Genomic DNA, 22,139 nt, shown 5'->3' with positions numbered 1-22,139 from the left:
GGGCAGGAAACCCTGGGCAGGTACATAGTCCAGGGTTGGATGGAAACCAACACAGGCTTGTCCCAGCGGGTGAGGAGAAGCCAGGCAGGTGGCCCCAGAGAGCACCTGCGCTCAAGGGTGGTGAAAAGACGACAGGCTTTGGAGGCTTTGGAGTATGGGTTCAAATCCAGCTTAGCCTCTGAGCCTCAGTCAGCTCACCTGTATAAGAAAAGTAAGGTCTCCCTCCAAGAGTTGCCGTGGGACTTAAACGTAGCACTGCCCTACGTGGGATGAGGGAGGCAGCAGTGGTTCTCATGCTTGGGAGTACCGTGATGTTGGCTTTAGTCCTGGTGCCACCACTTGCCGGGATGAGGATTGCTGCTGATGCTCAGGGCCCACGGGCTCTCCCATAAGCTCCAGCCCCTGCACCACCCTTCTCCCCCGCGGGGGGGCAGCAGCGGGCGCCCAGCCCTTGCATTTCTCTTTTGGTTGCCGCTGGGCTTCCTGGCGGCACTTCCACTGTCGCCTGGCCGGGTCTGGGAAGCCTGTGGACCCTGGACTGGGGCTGAAAGAAAAACCTTGTCCCAGCAGAGAGGGGCCCAGAGCTGGGGAGCCCAGGCTCTGAGATGCCAGACAGATGGGGGTTGGGGTGACCCCTGTGGACTTCCTGGTCTCTAGCGGGTGGGGCGCCACTAAGAGTTCAGCGGCCTTGGGCAAGTTATTTAATGGCCAGTAACGGGAGGCACTGGGGAACATTTTTGCTGCGTGCGTGCGGCGTACCCGTCTCGCTAGCGCCATCCTCACCTCTGAGGGAAGGGCCCAGGCACCAGGGCAGCAGGTGGAGGGAGTGGGGGCTGAGCTCTAGCCGCCCTGCTCAAGGCTGGCTCCACGCCTCTGTGAGCCTCATCTGGAAAATGGGTGTGCGGAGGCTCCCAGGCCTGGCAGAGGAGTCATGGTTGTCCTTCCTTCTGTCCTTCAGCTTGGTCCCTTCCTCTGCTGCCAGGGACTGTCCACTCCTCTGTCCATCTGTCTCTGTCTCTGCCCATTCGTTAGTGATGTCTGCCCTGATATATGTCTGTCTGTGCCCATCCACCCACATCCCATGTTGTGTGTGTGTGTGTGTGTGTGTGTGTGTATCTGTGTTTCTCATTCTCTCCCTGCACATATATCTGTGTGTGTGTGTGTGTTTTCATTGTGGACGTGTATTTCTATGTGCGTGTGTGTGTTTTCAGTGTGTCTCTCCGTGTCTTCCTACTCTCTCGCTGCCCATGCATGTCTGTGTGCGCTCCCCCATTTCGTTCCCTTTGTCCCTGTCCCGCAGTGTGTGTCTCTTCCTCTTTGTGAGACATGTGTTTGTGTGTGTGTATTTAGTGTGAATTTTGTGTGTGTTTGTGTGTCCATGTCTTTCTTTTCTCTCTGTGCCTGTTTGTGTGTGTCTCTCTGTCTCTCTGTCTCTGTCTCTGTTTGTCTGTCTCTCTGCCTCTGTCTGTTAAGAGCAGAGCCTGTCCGGCAGAGCAGCGGATGTATGAGGGATGATTCAGTGGCTGACAGGAAGCTCGCCGCCTTGCATCCTGCCTGCCAGTGTCTGTGGCATTGACATCGGATCAGGCAGGTGTGTGGGCTCAGGATGAGGTGGCCGCAGTGAGGAGCCCCCCGCTCTCAGGTAAGCCTTTTCCAGGGGTGCCTGGAGCCTGGCCCCCAAGGCAGGGGTCCTGAGGCTGTCCCCCCGACACCCCACGGGGTTGGGAGTGGCCCTGCTGTCCCAGCAGGAGCGCTTGGCTGCCCGCCGGGTGGGCTGGGAAGAAGCCGGGATGCCCGGCACCCCCTCCCTTGGCCCCAGCCCTGTCCTGGCGCCCCCAGCTAGCAAGCCCTCGCCCCAGACCCTGTGGCACTAGAGGGGCAGCTGATTCTGGGGCTCTGGCCCCTCTCCCGCCCCGCCTTCCCCGGCCCAGCCTGCACAGCCCTGGGAAGCCCCCCAGGGCGGGTTCCATCACTTCCAGAGTCCGGTGAGGATTGAGGACAGCAGCTCCCCAGGCCCAGACCCGTGAGCCTTGTTTTCTTCATCTGTAGAACGGGGCTGTAACAACCCTGCCCCAGGGCTGTGGGAGGATGCTACAGACAAGCAGAGCCAGGTCCTGCCCCTGGCCTGGAGGGAGAAGCTGTCCCGGCCACCCCGCCCAGCCCCCAGGCTGGCCACCAGCTCTCTGCTGGGGGGCTGAGAAACTGTAGGCCCTGGGGTGCTCTTTGTTTTTTTTAATTTAATTTTATTTACTTTTTTATACAGCAGGTTCTTATTAGTTATCCATTTTATCCACATCAGTGTATACATGTCAATCCCAATCTCCCAATTCATCCCACCACCACCACCACCGCTTTCCCCCCTGGGTGTCCATACGTTTGTTCTGTATATCTGTGTCTCTATTTCTACCCTGCAGACCGGTTCACCTGTACCATTTTTCTAGGTTCTGCATATATGCGTTAATATACGATATTTGTTTTTCTCTTTCTGACTTACTTCGCTCTGTGTGACAGTCTCCAGATGCATCCACGTCTCTACAAATGACCTGGGGTGCTCTTGGCGCCCTGCTCTGCCTACGGGTGGCCCTGGCCTTCACCATTCCCCACCCGTGCCCAGAACAAGGGCTGCCCCGGTCCCTACCCCGGCCGCCTGAGCATAAGAGCCTCCATTAGAGACCTCTCGGTCAGCTTCATCCGAAGGCCAAGGTTATTTGGGAAAACGGAGCAGAGCCCAGCAGATAAGCCTTTCCAGGGGTCGGACGGGGACCTCTGGGTCCACCCCTACCCCCGCAGCCGGACCTTCGGCCCTGGTGGGCCTCAGTTTCCCCATGTACTACATGAGGAGGGCTGGGAGGCTGGGCAGGAGGGTTGCCAAGGGCCTTTCAGGGTGAGAGGCTGGGTGCAGAGGGTTGCTCAGCCCAGCCCTGAGAGCTTTTCCGCCATCGGCTTGTTGCAAAACTTGTTCATATGAAAACTGCCCACTTCCCTTTCTGCTATTTTGGCCTGCAGGCCACGGGCTGTGGCGGCCTCCCCTCCCCTCCCCACCCGACTCAGCCCTGCCTGCCCCCTTGGGGCCCTCCTGGGGCTGCCGGGCCTGCCTGCGCCAGGGGCCCAGCTCCTCTCCCTCCGCCCTCCCCTGCCCCACTTGTTCTCAGGCCTGGTTAGGAAAGCAAGGAGAGAGGACAATTGATTCAGTCTGGGGGGCAGCCACAGAGTTTTCCTCAAATGAGCCTCTCTTTTAAAAAATATTGCGTGACTCTTAAAAATGTAATATAAGCAAATATATATATATATATATATATATATATATATATATATATAATATAAGAAAGGATTTAAGTAAAGGAGTGTAGGCCTTGGAGTCAGCCTGCCCTGGGTGTAGATCTTGGTTCTGTGACTGGTCAACTGTGTGACCTTGGACAGAATACTCACCTCTCTGGGCCTCCCTCTCCTCCCTTGGAAGAAAGGAGCTGGCATCTCCAAGGTGATGCTACCCGCGTCTGTGACAACCGAAGGGCTGGGGCAACAGCGCTGCTCTCCTTCAGATCCCAGCCCCTCCCAGGGTCCCACCACGACGCCCTGCATGGTGCAGTAGAGGGGGGGCTCAGGCCTGCATGTCTGGGGGACCCAGCAGGGAGGGCTTCAGGTAGGGTTGACCCACACTGCTCAGTGCGGGCCGTCCAGCCAGCTCTGGCCCCGACAGGATGCGGCTGTCTCTTCCCATCCCACAGGGACCGTGATGATGGCAAGTCACAGTGGTCACAGCCAACCATGCCCCACCGGCCGGCACTAGCACCTTACAGGCATCCTCTCAATGCTGGGCCTCAGATGACAACCTGAGTGTTGAGTGTCATTCTTTCCCTCGTTTAACAGAGGGGTGACCGAAGGCCGGTGACACTGGGATTCAACAGCTGGGGCAGAATTTGTGTTCTCATGCTCCCCTCCCTTCCCTCACCCAGTGCCAGGTCGGTGGAGATGGACCAGGGCTGGGGGCGTCCCGAGCGTCTGCAGGGCCAGGAAGCAAGAGGGCTTTCTGATGGTCGGGGTCCTCTGGGAGGGAGGGCAGCAGAGGTCAGCAGCCCAGGTCCCAGGGCCTTGAATGCCAAGCTGAGAGTGTGGACTTGAACCTGGGGTCTTAAGCAGACCCCGGCAGTGGCCAGTACTGGACCATTGTCCCATGGGTGCAACCCTCCCATGTGTCTGTGCCTGAACCTCCTCTGGGGCAGAAAGAGTCTCTGTCTTGACCAAAGGACAAAGACGTCAAGGGTGGGAGCCCAAGGGAACTGTCCAGACCAGCCAGCTGGAAATAACACCCTCAGCAAGTTTCTCTTCCGGAAGCCCCAACCGTGGTCCAGGCTGGACGTGCTTGTCCTCCCAACGACTCTTTGAGGAACGGCCTGGGTTGATCCCAGTCTTACAGATGAGAAAACTGACGCCAAGAGACCCCGAGGCACAGGCAGGCTTCCCTGCTTCAAGGCCAGATGCTCCCAACCTTACCAGCCTGAGATGGACTTGGGCCTTGGTTGGAGGCCCGGGAGGGAGGCAGCCCCGGGGCAGAACGAGGTGGGGGGGAGGGAGGAGGGTATGTGGCCTGGGAGGGCAGTGCCCAGGCTCGTAGATCCCCTCGGACAACCTCCTGGGGTGATCAGGTCATCCTCTCTCCTCGTGTGGAGGCCGCCGGGTCATGAGGTTTGGGAATGGTCATGTTTCCGCTGACTCACTTGGAGTTTGGGGGAAGGAGAGGTGACTTCTTCATGACGGGCCCCTGACTGGGGCTCAGCCCTGCACGGAGATTCCTTGTCATCTTTGCCACAGGGAATCAGGAAGCTCAGAGTGGCGAGGGGGACGGCTGGGTGCAGTGCAGGCCTCTGGGGAGCCCGGAGCAGGAGGGGGACAGCGCAGAGATCAGGTCTCCCCAGGCCTTGCTTTCCCCAGCTGGGAAGCAGGGAGAAGCCTCCTCCCAGGTGGGCCGCGGCAGGCGGAGCAGGTGTTCACCGAGGGGACACTCAGTAGCGTGGGCTCCACGTGCCCACCACGGGGCACCGCCCCCTCAGGACCCCCGGCTGCCCTCAGCTCTGTCACTGGCATTTGCAAGGGGGGAGCTGAGTCTCTTTATAGTTGTAACGATTCTCCTTGGAGGGCCCCTCAAGAGGACTGTACTCACCAGGCCCCCCTGTGTGGGTGCCTGTGGCTTTGCTGAGGCCTGGCCGTCACAGCGGGGCCCCGAGGCTGGGACCGGCCACTGACCAAGAAGCAGTCTTTTAGCCCCACCTCCCAGCACATCCCACCACCAGCCACCAAGGTCCATCTGCCCAGGCGCCCTTCTTCCCCTCCTGGCCTCAGGCCCATCTCCTCCAGGAAGCCTTCCTGACCTCCCTCCTTCCGTCACCCAGGGCAGGAGGAATCTGGGCAGATGGGTGTTTTAGGAATGGAAATCCCACCCCCAGCTTCCCCAGAGGCCATGGGTGGGAGTGGAGAACCACCCAAGGGTCGATGGGGGCTGCCAGGGGCTCCCAGGCAGAAGGGGCCATGGACTCTGAGGTTGGGGAATAAAGCTGGGCTGGCAGGAGGCAACAGGATGCAGTGGGCGGAGCCAGCGTTAGGGTCTGGAGGCTGGAGTTCAAATCCTGTTTTTCCCCTTAGCAGCTGTGGGATCTCTGGCTTTTGTTTTTCTGTTTGTGAAATGGCTCGAGCCTCTCCCTCAAAGGGCAGTTGGGGGGGTAAGCGAAGACATGTGTGGGAGTGTGCACATACATGTGGTGCTGTCTGGCGGGTCTCCAGAACCTTCCAGCACTTAACCAAGAGTTGATGATGGCCCTGGGAGCCCGGGGTGCAGGTTGGGGGTCAGATGGGGGAACAGGGCTGGTTCTGTCCCTGCCTGGTCCCAGAGCAGGCAGGGGAGGTGATGCTGGGCTCAGCTGTGGGGTTGGCAGGGGACAGTGGGGGCCAGAAACCTGGGGTTCCCGGAGGGGGCGGCCCTGCAGCCTCCACCCCAGCTCACAGTGCCCCTACGTTGCAGCCCTGCAGGAAGAGTGGCCAGGAGTGGACATGAGCGCGGACACGGAGCTGCTGTGGCCGGGGGCGGCCCTACTGCTGCTGCTGCTGGGGGCGGCGGCCGGTCTGTGTGTGCGCTGCTCCCCCCGCGCAGGTAAAGGCTGGGGTCACAGGTGCGAGGGAGGGGCGTGCGGTGTACCCAGCGAGCCACTCAGGCCCAGACCTGGCTGCAGTCGGAAGGGGCAGTCAGATAAGCCTCAGGAGGCAGAAGTGAACCCCAGGGCCCTGGGTTTCTCCTCTGAAGACAATGGGTCTGGCTCACTGGGGGCTTCGGTTCTGCTGGTCAAGGGCATGTGTCTGGGGCCGATGGACTGCGCTGGACAAGCGTGGGGAGGGGGGCTGGGCTGCCTGCGTCCGCCTTCTCCACGCTCCGTGTTCCTAAATAAATGGTGAGCAACCCCCGCCAGTGTCAGGTGGCCCCCAGTGATCGGTGGCTTAGCCCGCACGTCCGGTCTGAGGTCTGCACAGGGCACAGGGGAGACACAATGGTTGGGCCTCGGATCTCAGTTCCCACCCGGCCCCGGGACGCTTGCTAATCTGGTCCTGTTCTTGCAGGTGCAAAGAGGTCCGAGAAAATCTATGAGCAGAGGAGCCTGTGAGTGTCTCAGTGTCCCCAGCACAGTGACGCTGTGTGCCCTGGGCATGGGTGTCCATGTGGGCATCCCCTCGGGCACCGCCACACCCCACCCCTAACCCTTCACTCACACCTCCTCCGTGCCGGGCTCTAGTGGGTTCTAAGCAGTTAGGGGAGGGCGAGGGGGTGCCCAGGGGCTATCCAGACCCGGCCCCAGCCTGGTCGGGGAGGGCTGGGGATGCCACAGGAGGGGAGGAGGGGATGCCACTCTCCAGCTAGCCCAGGAGCATCTCCAGAAATCCCCGCGGTGACCCCAGCCCTGGGGAGCGTGCTGTGCCGGTGCTGGAGGTCGACAAAGGAATCCCACCCTCCCGGGGCAGTGAGGGGAACAGAGACCGGGCGCTGTGTCCGAGTCTCCCCTGGAAAACACTAAAGGACCTCAGGGGAGGATATGGGTGTGAAACTTGGGGGACCAGGGAAGGCCTCCTGGAGGAGGCGGGAGGGATTTTAAGAGAGAAAGAAGGCGAAAGGGGACATCCAGAGAGAGAGGGAATGGTGTGGGCATTTGCCGATGTCGGGCCGGGGTGGACACTGTCTTGGGGATGAGGTGGTCGCTGTGAGCATGTCTTGAGAGAGATCAGCTGAATGCGGAGGAAGAAGAGTCTTGACTGTGGAGAGAGACCTTGGCCTTTGTCCTAAGGGCCAAAGGGAGCCACGGGAGAGCTGGAAGCAGGGCAGTGGGGGTGACCCCAGGCAGAGTTGCAGGACCTGGGCAGGAGGGAGTTCCAGGCACCTTGGGGACAGGCTGGCCGTTCTGTGAGCCGTGGGAGGGTCAGCAGTGCTGGGCGCTGCAGATCGGGGGGCGACCCAAGAACAACTCGAGGCAGGAGGGCAGCCGCCAGTGGTGTCCTTACAGTGCCTGGTGGAGGGCTCTGAGACCTGCGTGCACACACGTGCACAGGCCTGCATGCCCACTCGCACCCACAGGCTCCTCCAGCACTCGCTCATGCGTGCACTTCTCACACGCACGGCACTTGCTTGCACGCCTGGGCAGGCACTCACATACAAACTCACACACACACCCTCTCTCATTTCCTTTTGCAACTGAAAAACCACAATGAGATTTGAAAATAGAATTTTCCCATCCATGCCCACTCCTGGGGCCGGGGCTGGACTTTCCAAGGCTTTTGGGGCCACTTGGTCCTCTGGCTCGCCAGCCCATAACCTCCACCAGGGCTGGGCTGGGCTCCCCTAGTGCCCACCCACACCCCTGCCCCAGGGCAAGTTCCTCAGTATCTTCCCTCTCCCCTCCTCCCTTAGTCCCTGCCCACTCCAGGCCCCTGATTAATCTTAGAACTGAAGATAGTCAGAGGCACAAGTTAAACCTCCTCATGTGGGAGGCGGGAAAACTAGGCCTAAGTGGGAGGAGGTGGGAGGGGAGACTTGGGCTCTCCCCACCTCACTTGGGTTCAGTCCTATCAGCCTGTGTGTGCCAGGCCCAGCTCCTGCTTCATTTCCTCTGGGAAGCCATGCCTGACTCTCTTCTGTGGTTTTAGGGCATCATTCCTAAATCAGATCACTCTGACCCCCAGCCCCCCAGGCTGGAAGGCTGGGGCAGGTCACCATTCTGGTCCAGGGGAGGAACCCAAAATGGTTTAATGATTAGCTAATGTGATCCACTACCCTTAGCAGTGGCTTTCATTCCCAAGGGCATTTCATGGTCCAAAGTGGCAGCTAGAGCTCCAGCCCTCATCTCTGCCTTCCAGGCAGTAAGTAGTAAGAATGAAGGAGAAGGACAGAAATGGGGCATCCCAGTTAGCAGTGCGTCCTTAAAGGAGTTTTCCTGAAAGTCCAACAACCTTGGCTTTGCATGTCATAACCAGAATTATATGGTCACACATAAATGCAAGGGAGGCTGGGAAATATAGCCTTTTATTAAAAATTGAGGTAACACTGGTTTATAACATTATATAAGTTTCATGTGTACGACATTATATTTCTACTTCTGTATACCCTACATCGAGCTCACCAACAAAAATTTAGTTTCCATCTATCATCATGCAGTTGATCCCCTTCACCCATTTTGCTCTCCCCACCCCTGGTAACCACAGGTAACCACTGTTCTGTTCTCTGTATCTATGTGTTTGTTTTTGTTTGGTTTGTTCATTTATTTTGGGCTTTTTTGTTTGTTTCTTTTTTATATTCCACATATGAATGAAATCATACAGAATTTTTCTTTCTCTGTTTGACTTATTTTACTTAGCATAATTCCCTCAAGGTCCATCCATGTTGTCACAAATGGCAAGGTTTCATCTTTTTTATGGCTGAATCATATTCCAGTGTGTATATATACCACATCCTCTTTATCCATTCATCTGTTGATGGGCACTTAGGTTGTTTCCCTGTCTTGACTATTGTAAATAGTGCTGCAATGAACATACGGGTGCATATATCTTTTCAAGTTAGTTATTTTGTATTCTTTAGATAAATACCCAGGAGTGGGATTGCTGGCTCATATGGTAGCTCTATTCTTAGTTTTTTGAGGAATCTCTATACTGTGTTTATAGTGGCTGCACCAATTTACATTCCCCTCAACAGTGCCCAAGGGTTTCCTTTTCTCCACATCCTCGCCAACCCTTGTTATTTCTTGTCTTTTTGATAATAGTCATTCTAACAGGTGTGAGGTGTTACTTCATCACGGTTCTGATTTGCATTTATTTCCCTCATAATTAGTGATGGTGAGCAGCTTTTCATGTGTCTGTTGGCCATCTGTATGTCTTCTTTGGAAAAGTGTCTATTCAGTTCCTCTGCCCATTTTTTAATCAGGTTGTTTTTTTGTTGTTGAGTTAATTATATATTATATTATAAGGGGTATTAACCCCGTATTGGATATATTATTTGCAAATACCTTCTCCCAATCGGTACGTTGTCTTTTTGTTTTGTCGATGATTTCCTTTGTTGAGCAGAAGGTTTCTAGTTTGATGTAGTCCCATTTATTGGGAAATACAGTCCTTTGGATGGGTATGTGGCTGTCTAAATAAAAATCAGCATTCTGTTTCAAAGGAAGAAGGTGATGGTTAGATACCTGGCTGTGTCTGCTAAGCCTTGAAGTTGCCTCACCAGTTACTGGGGAGTAAATGGCGTGTGTGAACAGCTTAAGAGGACCGTGCTCTCTTAGGAATGTTAAACACTCCTGGGATGGCAGGTGGTGGGAGCAGTCTCTTTGTTGCTCCTGGCTGACGTCACTCCCAGGTCCCTGAGCAGCTGCCCCAGCCCTGCCCACAGACTCTCCTGGGCATCTCCAGGGGTCCTGGGGAGGCTCTGTGGGGACATATGTCTGGCTGGCAGCTGGCTCCAGCACAGGGCCATGTGAGAAGTGTGGGCACGCGGTGGGCAGGCAGGGAAGCACTCTAGAGAAGGGGTGCATCAGGAAGCCCTGGATCTGAGTCCTGGGGGGCTGGTAGCCCCTCCTCACTCTTGCCCTGGTCTGTCCCTCCCTGTCCGTCTGTCATGCCCCTCTGTCCCTGGGGCTGTGGGAGGCCAGGCCCCGTCTCAGCACAGCTCCATGTGTTTCCAGGCAAGAGAATCAGCAGAACTTTGCAGTGGCCCGGACCTATACCCGTGAGTCCCCAAACAGAAGGGTCCAGGGCTGGGCTCGGGATTGGGAGCGTCCACATCAAAGTCCCTTTCGTCCCCATTGTTCTGAGGCTGTGGCCAGGCCTGATCTAGTGGGGTGATGGGGTGAGGGGCCTGTGCTGGGCAGCTGGCCTGGGGGGCCCAGCCAACACCCCGTCAACCTTTGCAGTGGTCAGGGAGGCCTGGCCAGGGCCCCTGGTGGACACGGCCTCCAACGCGGCATCGGCAAGGTAGGAAGGAGCCCCTATCCCAGCCCCACGGGAGGCAATGAGGTGGGCCCCAGGGTACCCACCTGGCTGAGCCCAGGCCACGACCTTGCTGCTTCCTCGGACCTCAGAGCCCCAGTTCTGATTCTGAGGGCCCTACCGGGGGGCTGTGGGATTGTGGCCTCCAGACCCCCAGGAAACCCGGGGCCTTCTCCCAGCCCCTCCTCAGCCTCTGCCCCACTCCCGTGCAGGAAGGACAAGCTGCTGCAGTTCTCCCCCAGCCTCGAGGGTGAGTGCCCTGGGACACAGGGTTGGGGGCAGGGGCGAGGTGGGACGGAGACAGGTGAATACCTGGTGGGACAGGTACTGAGCAGGAAGCCTTCCCAGAGGAGAGACGCTGTGAGCTGGGCTGGGAGGCCTGACGGGGCTGGCCCAGCAGGGGGAGGGGACGGAGAGCAGGTGTGAGGGCGTGAAGATTGGAAACACCTAGGCTTCTTCCTCCGGTGGTCACAGCTGGGAGGGGGCGGGGGCTGGGGAACCAGCATTGAGCCAACCCAACAGGCCTGGCCTTTCTTCCAGATTCTTCATCCTCCAGGTACCAGAACTTCAGCAAAGGTAGGTGGGCTTCATGGAGGAGGGGGCCGCAGTGGGGCATACAGCCCGCGCTCAGGCCTGATTCTCGCCTCCTCCTGCAGGAAGTAGACGCAGATCAGATGCATCCTACATGTGAGTGGGCTTCTCCGGGCCCTGGCCACCCCCTCGCCCCGCTGCCCGCCCTTCCCGCCCTGCCCGCAGCCTCCTTACGTGAGAAACGCCTCCTGCCCTGGAACCCGCTGGCCCAGGCAGGCTCTCCGTAGCTCTGTTTCCCTCAGATGACCGTAGCTTTGGGGGTGCTGAGGACAGGGACAGGAAGGAGCCCTGCTCTGTTTGGGGGTTGGGGAGGCCGTCGGGGGGCCTCATCCTGCACCACCCGGTCAGAGACGAGTTCCACCGACCCTCAGATAGGAAGGGCCCCCAGGACGTCTCCTCATCTCACAGTTGGGCAAACTGAGGCCCAGGGCAGGAGGTAACTTGCATAAGGCCACACAGTGAGGTGGCTGGAGCCAGGGCAGCTCAGGGGTGCAGGGAAGCAGGGTGGGAGGATCGGGGGAGACCCTGGCAGGGCCCCCCGCAGGCTCTGGGGGCAGTGATGGCCGGAGCAGCCCTGGCCTCGCTGCCTGCTCAGGAAGCTCCCGGCCCTACCATGGGCCTGCCCAGCAGTTGGTGCTGTGTCTATGTTTTCTTGCCAGACACCCCTTCGTCACGGACTATTTCGATTGTGGGCAGTTCCAGAAGCCCCCGGAAGGTGAGGCAAAGGTCGATGAAGGGGAGAGGGAGGCGGTGGCCTGGGAGTGCAGCTTCAGAAGTCACACCCCCAGGGCGGGGCCAGAGGTGGCGGGAGGATGTAAAGCAGGAAGCCAGGCCTAGGTTTAGGTGGCTGGAGGAGGCTGGGCAGGGGGACCTGGGGGAGGCTGGCCCTGTGGAGGGAAGGAGGGAAGGGATGGGCGGGAAGAGGGGGTAGGGGGGCCAGAAGGGGAGCTGAGGGCAGGGGCAGGGGGCAGGCTGGTCCCCTTGTCATCCAGGCCCCTCTCAAGGCTGGGCACACAGGGGACCTTGAAGGAAGGCCCTGGACTGGTCAGCCTTGTTGACAAACGCTGAGCCCTCCAGGCTCCGAGGATGCTGGCACCCTTGTTAAGAGCAAAGGTGCTCCTAACACCTTTGCTCTACAGAAACTGAGAATTGAGGGTGGGCAGTGCCTGCTGAGAGGCGCACAGGGCTGGGCTCCTGCCTGGGCCAGGCTGGGGTGAGAGGTGGGGGGGGTCCTTTTCTCCCCGCTGCGTTTCTAAATTGGGGAGAGGCCCTCACTTCTCAGAGCCTCTTCGACACAGATGGACGCAGGGTGGGGTGGCGTTTAGAGCTCAGCTTCCCCGTTGGGGGGTGGGGGTGGGGGAATACCGGGGTACCAGGCTCTGATATGCCACAACCAGCCTAGGCCCCCGGACGAAGGATCCTCAGCCCACCCCACTGCCTGAAGGGTTAGGCAGGTTCCTGTCCCCTGGGCCCCCAGCGGCTCTCCCTGCCCCTCTTTGCCCCATAGAGATGGGCCTCCCTTCTCCGACTGTCCCTCGTGGGCCTGATTGCACCCCCCCCACACCCCCTAATCTCCCCTACCCAGGGCATTCAGGGGAAGACAGAGAAGGAGCCCAGGGTGGAGGCTGCTGGAGCCAGGCCAGCGCCCATTAAGAAGCTTGTCCAGGAGAATGTTCGAGGCCCCGGGGGACCCAGAGGGCTGGGGGCTTGATGAGGCAGAGGGAGAGAGGAAGGGCCAGGCCTGTCGGGCAGGGCCCACCAGCATTCTGCGTCCTCTCCTCTCTCCCTGGTAGATGAAGATGACACCAATTCCTATGAGAACGTGCTCATCTGTGAGCCAAAGAAAACCGAATCAGGTGAGGCTGCCCTCCCCGGAGCAGGGCAGGGAGGCAGGCCTCCTAGGCCAGGCCCGCCTGCCCCGCTGAGCTCTGAAGTCCCCGCTGCACGGTTCACCAATATCAGACCCTGTGTCCCGGGAGGAGTCCCCATCAGTCCTGGACTCTCTCCCTCCCTCCCTCGAGGGGCCTGCCCGGCACGAGGACACAGGCTGCCCCTCTGGAGGGGTGGACGTGGCACCTCTCTGGCCTAAGGACTGGTCATGGTGGCTGCCCCTCTGCCAGCCCCTCTCCCGGTGTTCTCCCTACAGGGGACGAGGAGTCTGAGGGTTATCAGAACTCAGCATCCATCCGGCAGTGGCAGGAGTCCAGGAGAGTCGTGGGTATGCGGCCAGAGCCCCAGTGCTTCCAAATGGTCACCTTCAGCAGGCTCAGAGGGGCCAGGCCTGGGACAGACAGTCGAGGGGAGGGGGAGAGAGGGGAGCTTAGGGGATCTGGCCTGGGAGGATAAGGCCGGGTGGGCTCCCCTATGGCCAGTCCAGCTGATTCCACAGCGAAGCTTCTGGCACATCAGTGGCTGCAGAGGCTCGAACTGTGCCAGGACCCCCCGTCAGCAACACCATGGCTTCCTGAGGTTGGGTCCTCCTGGCCGGCTGCCCATCCAGCTGCACGCACGGCATCGCACTCGCCCTGCTCCCGGCAGGACACACCTCTGGCAAATCCCAGAGAGGACGGGACAGACACACCATCCAGTGGAGCCTTTCCTGCGGGCGGTGTGGTGGCGGGAACAGGGCTGGGCATGTGCGTGTGAACTCTCTGACCATCTGCCCGCGGGTCGCAGAGCCGGTCCCGAGGGAAGCACCTCCCTACCCGGTAGGAAGCCCAGACGAGGACGACGGGGAGCCCGATTACGTGAATGGGGACGTGGCAGCCATCAAAGCCTAGAGAAGCCCTGGAGGAAGGTACGGTCCAGGGTGGGGGGCCGCACAGGCCTAAGGGGCTGCACACCAAGGGAGAAGCAGAGAGCTGGGGCTGGAGGAGCCACAGCAGGGACCGTGGGGCAGCACCCATGGATGCTGAAACAGGGTGGCTCCTCGGGGCGCTGGGATGCCGCCCTGGGTGCTAAGCCTCCCGAGCAGTCCCTGCCCACCCCCCGCTCCTGTGGCTGGTGTGGGGAGGTGACAGATCCACGGCGGACACCAAGTCTCAGGCCCAGGGGGTGTCAGGTAGGGCAGGCTGGTGAGTCATGGGGTGAGAAGGTGGGCTCTGGGTGGGCCTCTGCAACCTTGGGCGAGAGACTTAACCTCCCTCGACCCATTTCCTCGCTTGCAACCTGGAGCTACTGGGACCTGTGTCGTAGACAACACGCACAAGGCACTGCACGGAAAGCAGGACCAGCTGGACTTAGGGATGGGGCGGGATCGGGAGGAAATGGTGCCAAGCGCTCACACACACCATCTCTTGGCGCCCCCAAGGCTCAGAGTGGACAAGCCACCTGCCCGAGGTCCCATTTAGAGTGAGTGGAGGAGGGAACGGTCCCCCAGGTGCTCAGATGTCGGAGCCCAGGCCCTGCCTCACGGGGAGCAGGTCCCGATCTGGAGGACACGGGCAGTCCTCTCAGCGGGCGGCCAGTCTGGGCCATTTGAGAACGAGCAGCAGGATCGGGGGCAGCAGTTTAAGCCCAGCGGGCAGAGCCCAGGGTTCATTCATTCACCCAGTAGCTAGAGGGCCCCTGCCAGGGCAAGTCCTGCCTTAGGGGCTGGGGACACAGTGATGAACAGAAGACACGCAATCCCTGTCCACTTAGAACTTCCGTTCTGGTGGGAGAGAGAGAACATAACCAGCTGGAAGAGGAGAGAAATGCAGCGCGTTAGGACTGCAGGCGTGGGAAGGGGCAGGGAGCAACGTGGGGTGGGGAGAGGCGGTGCCGTGATTCAAGCCGGGAGACAGCGCAGCCTTTCTGAACTCCGCTCCTCGCCCCTCTGGGGACAGGAAGGACACCCAGGCAGAGGGACTGGTAAAGACCCCCGGCAGGAATCTGCATCTGATAATGTGTGTGGGCAGACAGAGTGATGGGGGAGCGTCGGCAGAGGTGGAGGGCGGCGGCGGGAGGCGTGCAGGGCCAGCACCTGGGTTTTCCTGAGATGGGGCAGGCGAAGGTCTGGAACAGAAGAGTGACTTGTTTCTAAAGGATCGCTGGCCTCCGCGTAGAGACATGAATACAGGGGACGCGGTGGAGGCAGGGAGACCGGTGGCCTCAGGCAGGAATCCAGCGAGTGTTTGTGGAGCGATGGGGCTCACTGATGCGCGGCGTGTCGGCTGCCCGGTAGAGCGAGGACTCGAGGAGGCCTGCAGGCGTTTGCCTGAGTAATGAGAGGGCATCGCTGCCAGCAACTGAGATCAGGGAGGCTACAGGCGGGGCGGGTTTTGTGGGCAAGGCCGGTTTATTTCTGGGCCTGTTAAGTTGGAGATGCCGTGCAGGAGGATGTATGAAATGGGCAGTTAGAGATCTGCGCCTGGATTCAGGGACAGGCAGGAGTGGAGAGGCTGTGCAGGTTCTTCAGACGAAAGAAACTAAGAGTATGTTGTACGCTGACAAACGGTACGGGAGGTTCGAGTCTGGGTCGGCTACAGCTGGCTGGAATTTACACCCGGGACCCCGCACACAGAAGGGACTGAACTCCACGGGCTGGGGCCCACAGCAGCCCGACAACACTGCAGAGGCCCAATCCCTATATTCTAGCAGGTGGAAGGGCCGCCAGGCAAGGGGGAAGGCAGAGTGGAGTTAGGGCCCGGTACCCCTTTCAGGTCCCTTCTGGGTTCGAGGGGAGAGGACGCAGCTTAATGGTACTGGTCCCAGGACACGTGCGGGGGAAAGCCGCCAGCTGCTGTGCAGAGGGTGTTCCTGCACCCAAGGCACGTCAGAATAACTCGGGCCTCGGGCCAGAACCGAGCAGTCAGGATTTCAAATAAAAAACAGACGCTCCTGGAGTAAGAAACATGCTTAAGGCTGCTTGACGGCGGGTTCTCTGCTCACTGGACTCTGACCAATGTGCATCCTCCCCGACCCGTGCCGGCTGCTCCGGGGCTGAGGGGACAAAGCGTCAGGCCAGGCAAACCTTTCCCTCTTTAACAAATACTTTTCCTTTTCATTGAAGGAGCCAGGGAACCATATATTGCCTCCCCAGGGTCCCTTCTCCAGAGCTGCTCAACTTCTAGACCCCCTACGGCTACTCCTGGGAGGGGCACCAATGCACCCTGAGGACCAGCCAGCCGGCCACGGGGTACCCAGCCCGGGAAAGGACAGTTACGCACGGAGCCGCCCTCTGACTGGCTCCCACGGGCAAGGCAGGAGCCTGGGGCCGAGGGCAGCTCCCGCTGTGGTCAGATGCCCAGGACTCAGGGCAGTCGCATCCCCTTAACCGCATTTAAAACATCATACTACATGGGTGTTCGTGTCCTTTTTTGCTTTGGGTTTTGATCCCAAATTGCTTACTAATGTTGGTTGCTGGGACCCTTGTGCATGATGGAAAAGCTTGTACAGTTAAGTTATGTAGGTGGAGTTTTATTTAATATTCTGCGTTTCAGAGTAGAGGTTGTGTCCATCTTGTCTCCTGTAAGCATTACACGTACTTAACTTCAGCAGAGTTACGGGGAGCCTTGGCGCTCCTTTCTTTGGCCCTCCGTTGACCGAATCAGAGATGAGGCCACGGCCACCTTCACGACCCTTCAGCAGGAGTGTCTGCTGTGGACAGAGCACGTCGTGGTTCTGGGGAGGGGGCAGGTGCAGTGCAGTGGCCTGGAGCCTCAGCGGATTGGGCAGAAACAGGACCGTCTCGTGGGAAGGACGGGGTCCAAGGGACCTTCTGAGTCAGAGAAGCCAGAGTCAGGGAAACAAAATGCCTCCTCCAACCGAAACATCTCAAGAAACCGTTCCAGTTCAAGGGCAGTGATTCTCCCGTCTGCTTTCCCTGCTTCACGTAGAACCTTCTAAGGCAATGAAAGTCAGGCTTCTTGTTTCAAAGAAAGGGACCCTGAGGCCTAGAGAGAGAGAAGGCTGGGGACAAGAACTTGGTCCCTGAGTCCAACCCTCTTTCCAGATGCTGCACCGATTCTATGAGACGAAGTTAATGCTGCAAGTTAGGGAATTAGAAGAAAAACCATCTAGAACACAGCTGTTGGCCACTTGTCTCTTCACACCCTGCAGTCCTGGCCTCACGACGTGGAGAGGACAGCTTAGGCCTGAGCACAGGTGTGGTGGGGCTGCAGTGAGGCTCCAGCGGGAGGGGGTCCTGCCCCGCTGTCGCTGAGTGTGGGAAGCTGGGGTCTCACTTTGCACAATGGGCACGAGCATCCCTTCACCTCATAAGGATCCCAAGGCTCCAGACAAAAAATAAGATTGAGAAGGTAGGGAATTCCCCTGGTGGTCCAGTGGTTAGGACTCGGTGCGTTCACTGCAGGGCCCTGGGTTAGATCCCTGGTTGGAGAACTAAGATCCCGCAAGCCGTGCGCCAAAAAACAAAACCAAAAAAAAAAATTGAGAAGGTATGCCAAAGTATTTTTGTAAAACTTCACCCTGCAGTTTCTGAGGACCTTAATTTTTTTCCCCCCTCTTAATCAAAACCCTAACCGCAAAGAACCAGTGACCTTGGAGCCTTTCCTGTATCCGTTCAACCACGTGGTCTGGACACGTGTCTAACCCTGCCTGGGATTTGCTCCAGAACAATCTGGGAGTGGGGTAGGATGCTGGTGCTGGTGTAGGGCACAGAGGAAACAAGACTGGCCACGTGTTGGTAAGATTGCTAAGATGGATGATGAGTATGTGGAAGTTCACTGTATCATTCTCTGTTTTACGTACAATTGATATTTTTCATAATTTTTAAACATGGAAAAAAATAACACCTTGCCAAAAAAGAAAAAGCAATTCCACAAATTAATGCAAAATTCACTGGGAAATTCTAAAGCAAATGAGTACACCCGTTTGCACAGAAAAGGCGACCTGGTGGGAGGGTCCCCTATGCCTGTCTGTACCATCCTCCTCTGTGATTCTCGCCAAGTCCTTTCTGAAGGGCTCAGGACCCTGGGCTGTTCTGAGAAGCTGATAAATTACAACAAACCCTGCCTCACCCTGTGGGACTGTCCTCTAGGCTTCTAGAAAGATTGAGATTAGCCTGTCCAGTCTATTATCGAAATCACCTTTCTACCTGTAGGACGCTAGGGGCGTATACACAGAGACGGGAAGCCAGCTTTCCTTGTGGCCTTGCACTGCCACCTTTCTGCTGACAAAGCTGTACGGTTTTATTACTAAAATGCCAACACGTGCACAGATCAGGTACTGGGCCCTGGAGGGTCTCTGGGGCCTTTCCATGCTGTCACCCCACCACGAGTCTGAGGCTGAGGGTAAATGCTCCAGGAGCAGGGGAGACGTACTGGAAGGTGACGGCAAGGAAGATGCACTCCAGGGCCATCCAAGGCAGCACTTTTTCCAAATCAGAAGGCTATGACTCCTGCCTCTCAGTGACGAGGACTCATAACCCAGCGAATGAGTTCTCTGCTCTAACTGGCCACCGGGGCCATCGTCTTCTGACACAGCCTGGCCAGGAGCCCTGCCATCTGCAGAAGGGAGTTCACACCTTCCGCTATTTTCATATGAGTGTATCCAATTTCCTGAAAAAAAAAAAATCAAATTTAAATCTGGTTAATAAGTGAGGGAAGAAGTTTAGTTTTTAAAATCTGAACATCTAAATGAACGGTTTGCTCAAAATTGATGCAGTGAACTCAAACTGCAGCTGGAAAATGAACTCTGAGGAGTTCAATTTATTTCCTAAAAGGTTGCTGATATTTCTTTGACAGGTACTGCTAAGAAAATGAAAAAGAAAAAAAAAGCCAGACTGGGAAAAAACATTTGTAACACACACATCTGACAGAGGACTTGCAACCAGAATATATAAAGAACTCTCAAAACGCAGTAATAAGAACACAAACAACCCAATTTAAAAATGGGTAGGGCTTCCCTGGTGGCGCAGTGGTTGAGAGTCCGCCTGCCGATGCAGGGGACATGGGTTCGTGCCCGGGTCCGGGAAGATCCCACATGCCGCGGAGCGGCTGGGCCCGTGAGCCATGGCCGCTGAGCCTGCGTGTCCGGAGCCTGTGCTCCGCAACGGGAGAGGCCACAACAGTGAGAGGCCCGCGTACCACAAAAAAAAAAAAAAAAAAAAAAGGGTAGACTTAGACACTTCCTCAAAGAAGATCATGGATGTCAAATAAGCACATGAAAAAGTACTCGACATCATCAGTTATTGGGAAATGCAAATTAAAGCCAAAATGAGATACTACTATACACCTATTAGAAGGGCTTAAAAAAGACCAACTGAGCATTCCAAGTGCTGACCAGAAGGGGGATCATCTGGAATGCTCACATATTGCTGATACAAAGGCAAAATTCTATAGCCACTTTGGAAAAGTTTGGAAGTTTCCTATAAAGTTAACCCTTCGATTACCATTCAACCAAGGAATCTCACTCCTGGGAAATTACCCAAGAGAAATGAAAACTGGGGTTCATGTTCACACCAGTTCATGTACACAAATGTTTATAGTGGTTCTATTCATTGTCACCAAAATCTGGAAACTCAAGTGTCCTTCAACTGGTGAACAACAGTGGGATGCCCACACAAGGGAACACGACTCAGCAATGAAAAGGAAGGACCCACTGACATAGGCAACAAGGTGAACAAATCCAAAATGCATTAAGTGAAGTGAGAGAAGCCAGACATAAAAGGTTACGTTCTGCTTGATTCCACTTGTATGGCTTTCTGGAAAATTCTGTCCCCCAAACAGAAAAGAGATCAGTGGTTTCCAGGTGCTAGGGGGGACAAGCTGACTACAAAGCAGCCCATACATTTGGGGAGATTACAGAGCTGTTCATATCTTGACTGTAGTGGTGTTTACAAGACTGAATGCTTTTGTCAACAGAATGCACCCAAGAGGCTGAATTTTACTCTATTTAAATTACACCTCAATTAATCTCACTTAAACAACAAACAAATAAATACCTCTCTCATAAAGAGAGTCATTCCAAGGAACACTAGGTCACTGCCTGGCAGGACTGACTTAAACAAACCCCCAGCCCCCAGGATGACCGGCCATTGACTGAGCATCTTCCAGGCACCTGGCCTGTGAGTAAAACAAAACCTCAGCGTGCCCCACGTTCTTGACGAGAGAAGCATTGCGCTACTCTCACTAACCTTAATAAACTCCAGTTTCAAGTATTCTGCCATTTGGAAGGTTTTACACACTCGAAAAATGTTGCCAATGATGTCTTCTGGGGAATAGCCAAGATGCCACAGGTGAGCGAGGATCTAGACAAAAGAAAACACACGGAGGCCGCGTAACTGTGTGAACAAGGATACTGGGGGAAGTGAGGTCAAACCCACACCAGTCTCAGGCCCGTCACACAGCTGGGAGCAGACAGGCCATCTGAGACAGCACGAGTGCTTCTAAGAATCGGCCCAACGCAGCGGCCCTGCTGGTGGGCCGCACCCTTTAGGTCATGTGGGGTGATCGATCTTCCCAGCAGGCAGAGATAGTATTGCAAATGTTTTAAACCATACTGCAAGACGGTCTACCACCATACCCTGTAACGTCTTTATCCAAGGCTCTTAAAAAGACTTTTTAATCGTCCCAGTAAGCACCCCAGAGTGTCTGCTACGCTCTCTAGGCTGCCACTCTTATTAATGAACACCCCCGGGACGATTAGGCCTGAACAAATCCTGACCAGGGCAGAGATGACCGCAGTGGTTTCAGCCTCCTGCCTTCTCAACCCCAGGCCCCAGGTCCAACGCCCACCCCACCCCCACTGCGGGGCCTGGAGTCCTTGGCTCCCTGGGGCAAATGCAGGGGGTGGGGTTAGCCCCGTATCCATAAATCTGACGGCGTCCTTCAGGCCACGTGCCTGGGTCTCCCTGCCTTTTGCACGCCAGTTTCACGAGAGGTCGAGCTCTGCCCTAAACCCACTCAGCTTGTAGCTTAGTTTGTTGGCAGCATGGGGAGGGAAACCGGCTGCAATCAGAGCAATGGCCTCAGATCACATCAGTGCCCCCCATGTGGACTTGAGGGTCACCAACACCCCAACGATGCCCACTGGAATCTGCTCATAGGACCAGGCTCTGGGTCCCAGGATGCCCATTCCCAGGCTCTTCAGGAAGATAGAGGGGGACAGCTCCCCTCCACAAAGAGAAAGATGGCTTTTCTCTACAAAGCAAGGAATTGGGCTGTTCTCTCCTCATGTCCTAGGAGGACAAATTCCTCTTGCAGAGAATATAATTCGAGTAGAAGGGCATGACTTTGAATTCCAGGTCTATTACTTTCAAGCAGTGTGATTTAGAGCAACGAGTTTAGCCTCTGAGCCAGTTTTCTCACCTGTAGAGGGTACCCAACTCCCAGCATCAGTTAAGAATGAGATGGAGCAAAGTCCCCAGCACAGGGAGCGCCCTCTCTGCCTGGCTCAAGAAGCGAGAGGTTCCCCCCCAGCGTCAGGAAAGGGGGAGGAGACCCACCTTGTAGGCCTCATCGATACTGGCGCTCACACAGTGCTGGATCATCTCCTTCACCAGCAAGGGGTGGGGCTCGTCACAGACCTGACCAAACAGAAGAGAGAGGCCAGTCTGGGGCTGAGGGGGGCCATCCGAGGAGGAGCCCTGGCAGACCCACGTCTGGGCAACCTAGATACCCACCATCTTCACTTGCTGTTTACATGGAATTCTCCAGCAAACAGAACCAGGTTTGGGAATGCCTCTCTCACCACCAGAGTCGTCACCAGAGTTCGGTGTCGACCTAGTGCGGTGAGGGAAAGCCTCTGACATCATCATTACAGATTTCTCACACAAGGTGAATTCACAAGAGCCAATAAGGAATGTACACGCAAGGGGCAGCTTCAAAGCCACGAGTCACCTGTCTTACATCACTGGGAAGATGACCTGCCCAGTGGACTCTCTGAACCCACCTAAGAACTGGGAGGTCTTTGGGGGCCAATCTCCCACCTGGAATAGGAACAGGCTTGCCCTGGACAGGGCCCCCAGCCTCAGCGTGATCTCGGGCCTGTTTCCTCAGCCCCAAAATGATGAGAACATCTGTGTGCAGGGATGTGTGAGGACCAAACAGGACACACGTGGAAGCCCCGGGCCTGCCGCAGCAGCGGGGCACGTCCAC

At 56.8% G+C, this 22,139-nt stretch overlaps 2 protein-coding genes across 13 annotated transcripts in view; one reads left to right on the top strand and one right to left on the bottom strand.

Annotated features, from left to right (window-relative positions):
• The first annotated feature begins 503 nt into the window (after window positions 1-503).
• LAT2 (linker for activation of T cells family member 2) lies at window positions 504-19,012 on the top strand. 12 transcript variants are annotated; one of them, XM_029220231.1, is made up of 13 exons: window positions 512-1,642; window positions 6,017-6,145; window positions 6,607-6,646; window positions 10,203-10,246; window positions 10,431-10,491; window positions 10,719-10,756; window positions 11,047-11,082; window positions 11,163-11,193; window positions 11,757-11,812; window positions 12,891-12,953; window positions 13,244-13,315; window positions 13,774-13,894; window positions 16,091-16,350. In XM_029220231.1, the coding sequence occupies exons 2-12, from the start codon at window positions 6,046-6,048 to the stop codon at window positions 13,875-13,877; spliced, it is 645 nt and encodes a 214-aa protein (XP_029076064.1). In that variant the 5' UTR covers window positions 512-1,642; window positions 6,017-6,045; the 3' UTR covers window positions 13,878-13,894; window positions 16,091-16,350. The 12 variants fall into 12 exon arrangements, 11 of the variants coding, with proteins under 11 accessions (XP_029076063.1, XP_029076055.1, XP_029076064.1 ...); XM_029220230.1 differs by lacking the exons at window positions 13,774-13,894; window positions 16,091-16,350 and having other exon boundaries at window positions 504-1,642; window positions 13,244-13,660; XM_029220222.1 differs by having other exon boundaries at window positions 511-1,642; window positions 11,047-11,193; window positions 13,244-13,894; window positions 16,091-16,383.
• The window catches only part of RFC2 (replication factor C subunit 2), a 22,016-nt gene continuing 18,221 nt past the window's right edge, over window positions 18,345-22,139 (bottom strand). The window contains exons 9-11 of the mRNA XM_029220232.1: window positions 21,488-21,568; window positions 20,177-20,290; window positions 18,345-18,599 (exon numbers count right to left, since the gene is read on the bottom strand). Of these exons, the coding sequence (XP_029076065.1) occupies window positions 18,489-18,599; window positions 20,177-20,290; window positions 21,488-21,568 (306 nt within the window). The 3' untranslated portion in view covers window positions 18,345-18,488. The remainder of the gene's footprint in view (window positions 18,600-20,176; window positions 20,291-21,487; window positions 21,569-22,139) is intronic.

This window comes from Monodon monoceros, unplaced genomic scaffold (genome assembly GCF_005190385.1).
Source record: "Monodon monoceros isolate NGI ecotype Baffin Bay Population unplaced genomic scaffold, NGI_Narwhal_1 Super_Scaffold_13, whole genome shotgun sequence".
Lineage (NCBI taxonomy): Eukaryota > Metazoa > Chordata > Mammalia > Artiodactyla > Monodontidae > Monodon > Monodon monoceros.
Note: the sequence above shows the minus strand (reverse complement) of the source record. Positions and strands in the feature narration are given on the sequence as shown.

Excerpts from the sequence above, each read along its gene's own strand:
- LAT2 (XM_029220221.1), top strand. The coding sequence starts at position 10,191 with ATGTGTTTCCAGGCAAGAGAATCAGCAGAACTTTGCAGTGGCCCGGAC. Across the intron at positions 10,247-10,430 it reads AGTGGCCCGGACCTATACCC|TGGTCAGGGAGGCCTGGCCA; the intron begins GTGAGTCCCCAA and ends CAACCTTTGCAG. Across the intron at positions 12,954-13,243 it reads GCCAAAGAAAACCGAATCAG|GGGACGAGGAGTCTGAGGGT; the intron begins GTGAGGCTGCCC and ends TTCTCCCTACAG.